We start from the raw sequence: 12090 nt of genomic DNA, 5'->3' as shown, positions 1-12090 counted from the left end.
CTGCTGAGAAAAAATTAAACATAAAATTCTGAGAAACTGGGCAGTAGGAAGGAAGTCAAGTATGTTAGTTATATGATATATCTCAGGTGATTGAACCTCCACAAATATCCCTTAACCCGACAGAAGTGCAGGAAGCACACCGTCATTAGATGTCAAGAGACCACTGCAGGTAGGATGCTGGAAATAGCAGTGGGGGTATATAATTTCATTTGAGCAACAATTTTCAAATTGTGAGCCATGAATTTTTAGTAGGTCATATGCATTGCGTATGTGAGATATATGTAGGTTTTTATTAAATTAGAAAAAATAAATGTATTAATAGAGCTGAACAACTTTAGTAAGATATCTCAAATAAAATGTTATTTCACTTTTGTTCAAAAGTTTAAAAACTATTGTATTACTTGCTTTCCCAATTTTCTGAGACCATGTGATCTTCTGAATTGTCCACTAAACAGGTCCCCAGTAGCTCGCCGTGATCGTATAGTGGTTAGTACTCTGCGTTGTGAATTGTCCACTAAAAAGTGCAAGATGGGGTTTCCTTTCACCTGAATGAGATTGAAGCTAAGGGTCAGAGTATTTTGTAAGTTGGCTATTTCTTTACATTATTTTCTGCTAGAACTCTTTCAATTTTGTTTTAGATTATTATTATGTTTTTATGTTAAATAATTTATCTGGTATAAACACATAATTAAATATTTTACCCTCGTAAGGTTCTTTAGGTAATGTAAGAAAAAATAAAAATGTTTTCATTACAGAAATTTTATCAGTTCATAAAAACATTCATATCATCTTAAAATTAGTAAGCTAACCTAAACTATTTATATTAAAAAACTTAAATGTATGTGTATTTGAGAATGCATATTTTCCCTCTTCTTAAAATGCTATCATTTTGGAGAATAATTATTTTATCATGTGCTATTATTTTCTAACCTTTTTATGATCCCTAGAGCATGCAGTAATATTTCTCTAGAATGCTATTGATATTTATGACAAAACTGAGAAAAATATAATAAAAAGGAAACATTGCTAGTCATATCCCAGTTGTCCTATTTACTTGTGAAAATGTATAAGTCAAGGACAAGTGGCTAATGTGCTTTTCTTTTTTAAAATTTTAATAAGTATAAACCATTGTATTTTATAATAGTTTATACTTTAAAATGTCACCAGAAACTATAAATATAAATATCTTACTATGTTAATGTTACAAGCCTCCCATAAGATCAGTTTATTAGTTAACTATTATTGATTAATAGATACCTCCACTTATTCATTTATTATTTAATCATTATTTGTCATTTATTACAATTTTAGTACTGATATGTTTCAGGAAAATGTCCTTTAATTTTAAATGTATGTACAATTATTAAATGTAATTTCTATATGTTATTTAATTTATATTGCTATTATTTATACTAAAATCACTATATAGCAACATTAAAAAATATATTTCTAGAAAGATCCCTATTTATCATAAACTAGTGACCCAGTGCACAAAATTCATGCACATTAAAAGAGGATTAGTTAGAGGAAATAATTCAATATTGCTATTTGCCCTTTCTCTATAATAGAAGTGTCAGAGATGAAAGAAAATTAGTAAAATGTATATGAAAACCTTCCTCTTGTCAGAGTCTGGGGCACACCACAGGACCCAGAGTCAAGTCCCCGCCTACCCACATGCACCTCAAAATCACATGAGACCCAGACCCGGCCTGCCCCCCCCCCCCCACGTTGGGCTAGATCCAGACCCGGCCAGTCCCACCCTTGTCAAACCCTGCTGGTCAGGGTTCATAGCCTCAGGTCCCCTGGCCTGGAACCAGGACGGGGGGCGTGGCTTGAGGTCCCCCAGCCCAGACCAGGGGGCATGCCTTGAGGTCCTCCATCAAGCCCCACCAGGTGGGGGACATGGCCTGTGATGCCCTGTGAAGCCCTGCTGGGTGGGGGGCATGGCCTGAGGTCCCCCGTTAAGCCCCGCCAGGTGGGGGGGTGCAGCCTCAGGTCCCCCAGCTCAGCACTGGGAGGTGGGCGCAGCCTCAGGTACCCCATCAAGCCCTGCTGGGTGGGGGTTTAGCCTGATTTCCCCCAACCCAGCACTGGGATGCACCTTGAGGTCCCCTGTCAAGCCCAGCCAGGCAGGGGGGCACAGCCTCAGGTCCCCTGGCCCAGTGCTGGGGTGGGGGACACGGCCTGAGGTCCCCTTTTAAACTCCATGGGGGCGGGGGAGGGCATAGCCTCAGGTCCCTGCTGATTGCTCATTAAGGCTCCTTATGGGAACTTGGCCTCAGCTGTGGGTGCAGCCATCTTTGTGATGGAGTGATGGTCAATTAGCACATTCCCTCTTTATTAGATAGGATAGACAGTTAAGGAGTATTAATTAGCACAATATATTTGAAATGAGAAAAGGCTTTATGTTCAGTCAAAAAATATCCTCTAAAGAAGAGTGAAACTAAAATATAGCTGCAAAACACTTGGTTGACATGGAAAAGCATAAAGAAAAAAATTACATGCTAGGATAGAGTCAAATAACAAAAAATTAAATGTCAAGTGCACTATTTACTTGTTCCTTAATTTTGGCAAGTTTTACAATCTTTCTAGGCCTACTCTGGTTGATGAGGCTCCGTCGCCTGGTGTCCTCCTGTGCACTGAAAGGTTGCTGGTTCTATTCCCAGTCAGGCACATTCCAGGGTTGAGGGCTCCATCCCTGGTAGGGGGCATACAGGAGACAGCTGATTAATGTTACACTCTTACATGGATATGTCACTCTCTCTCCCTCTCCATTCCTCTCTCTAAAAACCAATTAAAAATCTTTAGGAAAAAAATCTTTTTAAGCCTAAGATTCCTCATCTATAAAATAAAAATTTTCTTTATAATGTGATAACATTAAATGAATTAATATAAGTAAAATGCTTAGAAGAGTGCCTAGTTAATAGTAAAACTACTTTAGCTATTAAAATGCACAATTATTACTATCTCTCTAGAATATAGCATAATCTTGACCCTTCCTTCCTTCTTTCACTTTTCCTTTTCTTCCTCTCTCTATCCCTCCCTCCCTTCACTATCTCTCTCTCAATCTCTGTCTCTATATCTTTTATCTATAACTAGTAGCCCTGCACAGGAATCCATGCGCCAGTAGGTCGCTGCTGCCCTCCTGTACCTCCTCCCCTCATAGCTTGCTGCCCTGTCCCCTCCTGTAGCTCTCCCCGCCCACTTGTAGTTTGCTGCCCCACCCTCCTGCAGATCCATGATCCGGTCTCGTTACATAGTTGGTCATTACACCTCAGGGCATAACGGATAATTAGCATATTCCTCTCTTATTACATAGGATGAAATTTTGTAGTTTGCTTTTTAGCCTGCTTATAAATTTTACATTTTGCCCTGGCTAGTGTGGCACAGTTGGTTGTCATCCCATGAACCCAAATATTGCTGGTTTGATTCCTGGATCAGGGAACATAACCAGGTTGCAGATTCAATATGGATTCAGGGTACATATGGGATGCAGCCAATCGATGCTTCTCTCTCACACAGATGTTTTTTTCACTCTCTCTCCCTCTCCCTTTCTCTCTCTCTAATATCAATAAAGACATACTTAAAAATTTTTTAGATTGATTTTTTCTTGTTAATAAATAATTTTACATAATAATAGTAAATGAATACTATTTTTGTTATTAATTATTAATTTATTCAACCCATCCTCCTCCTTTCTTCATTATTGGTCATTAGCTTTCTCCTCTTAATTTTAGTTACTTTAAACAGTGCTACAGTAAGTGTGCCTGTATGTGCATCATAAATAATTTCTGTAGCATAACTTTGACATGGAATTACCATTTCAAAAAGTATGCATGGGTTTGAGGCTTTCAATGTACATATCCAGTTTCCTTCCTTATTGATTTTCATGCCTGCTGATATGAGTGTTCTATTCCTAGTCAAATATTGTGGTACTGGTGACAGACTGGATATATAATCAGACAATGAACAGGCCACATATAAAAATTGACCTCTGATGCATAATCCCCAGGAATTATCCCAGGAAGCCACCCTACTCTTTGTAAATAAGACATGTAGAAAGTCGGACGTCTATGTCTGAAAAACAGCCTAGGAAACCAAACAATAACCTTGTAACAATTGGACCCAAATGTTTAGGACTTAATATAGATGAGAGCTTTCCTAATTTTTGTTCCTGATGTCAATGCAGAATCAACTAGAGCAGGGGTCCTCAAACTATGGCCCGCGGGCCACATGTGGCCTGCCGAGGACATTTCTCCGGCCCGCCGGGTGCCGCTGCCTGTCCTGCTTAGCAGCCGACTCTTCCCTGGCCCGCAGTACGCATAGGAATTTGTTCATAGTTTTTTTTTAAACTATACTCTGGCCCTCCAACGGTCTGAGGGACAGTGAACTGGCCCCCTGCTTAAAAAGTTTGAGGACCCCTGAACTAGAGAAAGCCAAATATGCACCCCTAACCAATGGGATAGGAAACTCCACTTCTAGTTAGTCTGCCTGCAATTTCCTCATGCCAACAGTCTCCAACAGGGAATGCCTGAAGCCCTCCATTACTTTCCACTATAAAGCTTTCCAGTTTCCCTGCCTGCCTTTGGGTCTCAGCCAAATTCAAGTGATAGTTGCTGACTTCATTTATTTGTTTATATATTCACTAGAGGCCTGCTGCACAGAATTCATGCACAGGAAGGGGGGGTTGCCCCTCAGCCCAGCCTGCACCCTCTTCAATCTGAGACCCCTCAGGGGATGACCGACTGCCAGTTTAGGCTCGAACTGGTTGTTGGACATCCCTCTCACAATCCAGGACTGCTGGCTCCTAACCACTCGCCTGCCTACCTGCCTGACTGCCCCTAACCACTCTTCCTGCCAGCCTGATAGCCCCTTAACTGCTCCCCTGCCAGCCTGATTGACACCTAACTGCTCCCCTGCCAGCATGATCTTCCCCAACTGCCCTCCCCTGTCAGCCTTATCGCCTCCAATTGCACTCCCCTGCTGGCCTGATCACCGCCAACTGCCTTCCCCTGCGGAGCTGAGGGGACTGGGGGACTCCAGCTGGATGAGGTGAGGCTGAGGGAACTTGGGGACTGAGGCTAGATGAGGCTAGATGCCGCAGGGACCGGGTGAGGTGGGGCTGAGGGGACTGGGGGACTCTGGCTGGATGAGGCAGGGCTGAGGGGACTGGGCGCTGCCATCTTGTGGCTGTGGGCACCACCATCTTGTGAGGGTGAGGCAATCAATTAGCATATTCCTTCTTTATTGGCTGTGGGCGCCATCTTCTTGTGAGGGTGTAATGGTCAATTAGCATACTCCCTCTTTATTAGATAGGATACTTTATTGGATTTCAAATTACATCTAGCAGCCAGATTGAAGGAGCATTTACTGAAAAATACTGCCCTGTGTGTATAGGTAATATAAAGAAGGCAAAACAAAATCCCACAATCCTACTCCAGGTATAGATAAAAAAGCCTCCTTGATTTAAGTTCTACCAGGTTGCTCTGCCCAGACCAAAAACCATACCTTTTATTAACAAGTTTTACAAGTGTTTCTATTATTATGAAAGTAATATATTTTCTTCATAAGATACTCATAGTTTACTAGAAAACACAAAACAAATCACTTTGTAATTCTATCATTCAGAGATAACAACTGGTAATATTTTGGTATAGATAGCCTTTTAGATTTTTTTCTACACACGTATATACATATATGCCTGTTAGAAAAAATAGAATCAAGCTGTAATAATTCTATTTTCACTTGATCATCTTTCTATATCAAAACTATCATCTTCATGAATGGCCCAATTGAATTATATTTTTTGGACATGACCCAATATCATTAACTTGTACTAATCAAGTGATGGTAGCTGATTTTCTTGTTACAGGAAGCTCTGAATACTGTAAACAGCCTTTGCTGTTCTCATTGGATGCTTTTTTCATTGGGTGATCTCTGTTTATTTCCACACTAGGTATAATTACTTAAACAAAACAATGATATTTCTTTGATTAAGCTGACACTTTATTCTTTGAATGAATATTTTCTCATGCCATTATACTCTTTTCTATTATACTCTTTTCTTATTGACTTATATTTCAATTGTTTTAAATTGTTATTATATTATAATTTTAACCTATATTTTGCAACTATTTTTTTCACTAATACAATGGAGAGCTATTATATTTTGCTTATCCATTTTAATATGTATTATATTTTTAGTAATATTCTTAGGATTCTGGGCAGAAAATTCTATTACTTGCAAACAGTTATGTTTATCATCTCCTTTAGAACACATTAATTTCTTAGTTTTATTCTTTTAAAGTTATTGTCTAGGGCTTCTGAAAAAAATGTTTTTAAAACTTGTGAACAGCATTCTTATCTTGTCCCTAATTCAACAGAAACACCTTCAGGAAATTATCAATAACTTTGGTGACATTTATCTACAGCTGCTTTAAGATAAATGCTAATAAAGTGCCCTTCTATTTCTAATTTAGGAAAAGCTAGTATCAGAAGTGTAGGTTTATAAACTGTTTTAGTATGTCTAGACATAACTAAATGACCTTTTGATCTATTGAAATGTTAAAATATAATAATGGCCCTGGACAGACTTGCTCAGTGGTTATAGTAGCTCAGTCAAGGGCATGTACCTCTGTTGCAGGTTAGATCTCTGCCCCAGTTGGGGCACATGCGGGAGGCAACCAGTTGATGTGTCTCTCACACATCAATGTTTCTCTGTCTTTCTCTCTTACTCTCTCTCTTTTCCCTCCCTTTCACTCTCTCTAAAAATCAGTAGAAAAAATATCCTCAGGTGAAGATTAAAAGGGTGGGTGGGTGGTGAGGTAATCAACCAAAGACCCTGTCTGCTTATATGCATAAGGAATGGACACAGACAATAGGATGGTAAAGGCCTGGGGTGAGGGGCGAGGGCGGGGTGTAGGGGGCCAATAGGGGAAAAAGGGAGACATATGTAATACTGTCAACAATAAAGATAATTTTTTAAAAGAACCAAAGAATGTTTAAATTAAGAAATCCATTTTATATATATACTAGAGGCCTGGTGCACGAAATTTGTGCACTGGGAAGGGGAGGGTATCCCTCAGCCCAGCCTGCACCCTCTCCAATCTGGGACCCCTCAAGGGATGTCCAACTGCCCATTTAGGCCCAATCCTGGTGGGATCAGGCCTAAATGAGCAGTCAGAATCCCTCTCACAATCCAGGACTGCTGGCTCCCAACTGCTCGCCTGCCTGCCTTCCTGATTGCCCCTAACCGCTTCTGCCTGCCAGCCTGATCACCCCCTAACCACTCCCCTGCCAGCTTGATTGTTGCCTAACTGCTCCCCTGCCAGTGTGCTTGCCCCTAACTGCCCTCCCCTGCAGGCCTGGTCCCCCCCAACTGCTCACCCTGCAGGCCTGGGTCCCCCCTAACTGCCCTGCCCTGCAGGCTTGATCACCCCCAACTGCCCTCTTTTGCAGGCCTGGTCCCTCCCAACTGCCCTCACCTGTTGGCCTGATTGCCCACAACTGCCCTCCCTTGCAGGCCTGGTCCCTCCAAACTGCCCTCCCCTGTTGGCCATCTTGTGGTGGCGATCTTGTGTCCACATGGGGGCAGGATCTTTGACCACATTGGGGCAGCCATCTTGTGTGTTGGAGTGATGGGTCAATCTGCATATTACTCTTTTATTAGATAGGATAGAGGCCTGGTGCACGGGTGGGGGCCAGCTGGTTTGCCCTGAAGGGTGTCCCAGATCAGGATGGCGGTTCCCTTGGGTCATGGGGCGGCTTGGGCGAGGGGTCTGTGGTGGTTTGCAGGCTGGCCATGCCTCCCGGCAACCCAAGTGGAGGCCCTGGTATCTGGGATTTATTTATCTTCTATAATTGAAACTTTGTAGCCTTGAGCGGAGCCAAGCCTCCTGCTTGCTCCGTGGCTGCAGCCATTTTTGTTGGGATTTATTCATCTTCTATAATTGAAACTTTGTAGCCTTAAGCAGAGGCCTGGGCCGGCCAGGGCGGGTGGAAAGCTTGGCTTCCTCCATTGCCATGGAAACCCAAGCCTCCTGCTTTCTCGGTGGCCACAGCCATCTTGGTTGGGTTAATTTGCATACTCGCTCCTGATTGGCTGTTGGGCGTGGCTTGTGGGTGTAACAGAGGTACAATCAATTTGCACATTACTCTTTTATTAGATAGGGTATGTATATTTATTTACTTATTTATTTATTCATTAAATCTTTAATGTTGACAGTATTACATATGTCCCCTTTTTCTCTCCATTGACCCCCTACACCCTGCATCCTCCTCCTCACCCTCCTATCCCAGGCCTTCACATTATTATCTGTGTCCCGGGGTTATGCCTATATGCATATAAGTTCTTTGGTTCTTAAAATAAGCCCTATTTGGCTATTATTTAATTAAATGATGTTAAATAAAAGTGTAAAACCTTGGAAATTTTACTACTTGTAAAATTCCCATAGTTTATTTTCCTGTGAAATTTAAAAACAACAACACATAAGTCAAAACTTTAGCATTAAATATCCCCTACTTTTAGTAATTCTCTACCAAATCTAGAGTCTATTTGTTATTTCAACAGTCCTTACAGAATTTCAAGGAATTGTATCTAAACAGACACAATTTCATGGAAGTTGTGAGATTTGTACTGGCTGCTCATTTCAATGATGGACATTCACAGAAAGAAGGGGAAGGAAATGGCACAAAATTCTGAAGAGTAAATTAGAGATAGGAAACAAGAAAGAATAAAAGCAAAGACAGAACTGTGTTATATGTTCCATGAGCAATGATTAGACCTTTAGAAGAGGTCCTTCTACTGTAAGAGAAAAAGGAGAGATACAACTGGAGGAATAGATTGGTATCATCCTGAGTAGAGTGTTAAATACTGAGCAGTCTGACTTTTATTCAATAAGTGGTTTCTGAGTCAAGCATTGATATGCAAAATAACATCTGAGGAATATAACTCCTGTGATTGTGTATGGGCTGAATTATAGGAATGTCATGTAAAGGAAGGGTGACAAGAAAGTAAGTCATAGTATTACTCTAAGAGTAGTTTTTGCATCTTGGTGTATATGAAAAATCAGATTAAAAAATGCTCTACCTTCTCAATAATATAGTTGTTTGTAATGATAATTTGTGCATTTTGGCCAGTAGTTTCCTAATTTTTCCCTTGAGTTGTTCAAAATTCTTGGGCAGATGTCAATTGGTCTGTCAATTTATCAACATGAACAGATGTTCCTAACAGAAACCTTTAATTTTTTACTGGAATGTATGATGCCACAATGACAATTTAACTTGTTTGCTAGAGAGGGAATATTTGTTAGAAGTGTATTTCATTTAAAGACATATTTCAAGTGATAATACAGCCAGAATTTTCACATTATGGTCAAATTTTACAATAGTTTCTTTTGACAACACTATTTCATGCAAATATATAAATAGAGGAAAGTCAATTATAATTTTAGCTAACATTCTGGGAATGCTTCTAATACATGGTTTTTGTTAGCATGCTGTGAAGCCATTCCTCTGAGTACAGGCTTAAGGGAAATTGTCTTGTTAGAGGCATTTCTTTGTGATTTTTCTTCTATCAGAAACAGTTCGTTATTTTGAAGATAAAATTTATTAAACTAAAATTTGCTATATAGAGCTTGTGATGAACCAGTAGGCAACATAGATCAGACTCTCTCCCCTCCACTTAAGAATAAGCAATCGAAACAGAAGAGAACACTTATGATATACTCAAGGAAAGGATGTGTGAGCCAAGCATTTTATATCAAGTCAATTAATGTTTACATAATAGAAGCTACGACCAAAGAGTTTGAACATGTAAGACCTCATGGAATGTCGCTTGCACTAGGTCTTCTTCAGAAAAGAGATAAACTTGATGGTAAACTTCAGCCAGACAAGAAGTCTCTAAAGGAAACCTCAGCTAATGGTCCAAACATATTTCACTGCAAATCTAACACAAAACACTAGGGTGACTGAATACAATGTAGGTGCTATAAATCCAGCAAGTATAGAAATAGCACAAATGATAATGGTGGATTATTCAGAAGAATAATCTCCCTGATTTCCCCATAGGTGATAGCCCACAAATCTAGTTGTAGAGATATAAGCACATTAACAATACAAAGGTAAATATAAAGAAAAATAATACTATTGATTAAATGGGATGTGAAGGAGGGAGAAGAGAGGGCAAAGACAGATAAATTCAACAATCTTCTATACCAGTGGTCGGCAAACTCATTAATCGACAGAGCCAAATATCAACAGTACAACGATTGAAATTTCTTTTGAGAGCCAAATTTTTTAAACTTAAACTTCTTCTAACACCACTTCTTCAAAATAGACTCACCCAGGCTGTGGTATTTTGTGGAAGAGCCACACTCAAGGGGCCAAAGAGCCTCATGTGGCTCGCGAGCTGCAGTTTGCCAACCACGGTTCTATACTAATAAAAGGGTAGTATGCTAATTAGGGTTCCAGACAACCATCTGGAAGTCCTTCCTCACAAAGCCAGTCAAGGAGAAGCCGCTGGAGTCCCAGAGGAAGTGGCCAAGCTGGCCTGCGGGTCCCTGGGGAAAGAAGCCGCTCCGCTGACCAGCCTCCCTCCCCCCCTCCCCCCCCCCCCCCCCCCCCCCCCCGCTATGGACCTGTTCGGGGACCTGCCTGACCCCGAACGCTCACCCTGGCTGCTGGTAAGTGAGGGGCCACCTGGCAAGGAGAAGGGGGCAGGCGAGAGGGCTGGTGGCCTGAGGTGGTGGGGGAGCCGGGGGAGAGGGCGGGAAGCCGGGGGAGCGGGCGGGCAACCACGCTTGCCTTGGCCAGGCCCCAGTGTGTGCACTGCAGTCCTGAAGCCTCGGAGTGCTCCACCATGTTCGCTGCTTAGGAAGAAAGGGCTCTGCTCTAGGCGCGGGCCAGCAGCAGCGTTGGCCCCCACAAGCGGCAGCCCAGCTTCAGGCCGCTCAGCCTCGCCCTGGTATGGAGTCCCTGGCCTTTGCACGTGGCGCAGCATCTGGGGCCTCTAGCCCTGCAGCCCTCCAGCCTGGGTCCGAATCGCTTTTCCCTTGAGCAACGGTTTTCCGTGCGTGCATGTACAAGTTCAGGGTTTTGTTTTGGTTTGTTTTTACCCCAGAGACTGAAGGAATTGCCAGCGTTATCGTTCGTGTTTTTGAATCATCCTCTGTGCTTCTCTGATTTTTCGGTTGATAGTAGTTTCCCGGGTCACGGGAAGTCTCCCTCTCCCCAGAGTTAAGAGCACCAGGAGCAGCCCAGGTCCACCCATCCGCCTGCCCTGATTATGGGGGTGAGTTCCTGCAGGCTGGGGTTTGATCCCCACACATTAGCCTTAGGAGACCAGTGCCTTTGTTTTTGCTGTGTGTCCGGGTTTTAATTGGACAAATGCCTGGCGGTTCCCGGCTCCAGCTTAGCAAAATTTTGCAGGAGGAGAATTCTGTCTGGGTTTCCCCAAATTCCCTCAGCCCCTACTCACCCCTCTGTAAAGGCACAGAACAAGTGAGGCCCTTAAATAAAAATCAGAGGTCTCCAGGAACCGTGGGCCTCTCTCATCACAGTCATTTGGACTGGATGGCATTTGAGTATTTATCTAGGCACCATGACAGAGAAACACAAGCTCAAGTCATGATCTCTGCCCTTAAATAATTCACAATCTTATTAGAGCAAGTGGATGATGAAAGCGCAGTAATGACATCAGAATGTAAGGCAGCAATACAGAGAGGAACAGAGGCAATTGCTAGGGTGATTTTCTAACAATTAGTACAAAGGGTATATATTTTTTAATTTAATTCATGTGCTATGAATTAAATTAAAAAATATATGTGTGGAAGTAGTTGCTTCATGAGTATGACACCCCTTCCTATTTTAAAAGAAGCTGAGTTCCATGTGAACTGTGTACTATGCTATGATATTTGAGGCACAGAACAAGGGAGGCCCTAAGTGTACTATGCTTTGATATTTGAGACATTCTTTATTGTTTAATGTGATTTATTTCTATACGCCTCAGTTTTGTAATAGTTAAATTACTAAAATAATACATCTTGCTACAAAATATTACTAGAAGATCATATATTGTTATTTTCTATAAAT

General features: G+C 41.7%; 1 protein-coding gene across 1 annotated transcript in view; it reads right to left on the bottom strand.

Annotated features, from left to right (window-relative positions):
• Nucleotides 1–10860, bottom strand: part of LOC308246805 (sorting nexin-15-like) — a gene marked incomplete at both ends in the record, with an annotated part of 52407 nt that extends 41547 nt beyond the window's left edge. The window contains 1 exon segment of the mRNA XM_080665155.1: nt 10672–10860. Within this exon segment, the coding sequence (XP_080521281.1) occupies nt 10672–10860 (189 nt within the window).
• Between the last annotated feature and the right edge of the window lie 1230 nt (nt 10861–12090).

This window comes from Plecotus auritus, assembly GCF_963455305.1.
Source record: "Plecotus auritus genome assembly, chromosome: 4".
In the NCBI taxonomy this organism is placed as follows: Eukaryota; Metazoa; Chordata; class Mammalia; order Chiroptera; family Vespertilionidae; genus Plecotus; species Plecotus auritus.
This window is presented reverse-complemented; position numbering and strand designations above follow the sequence as displayed.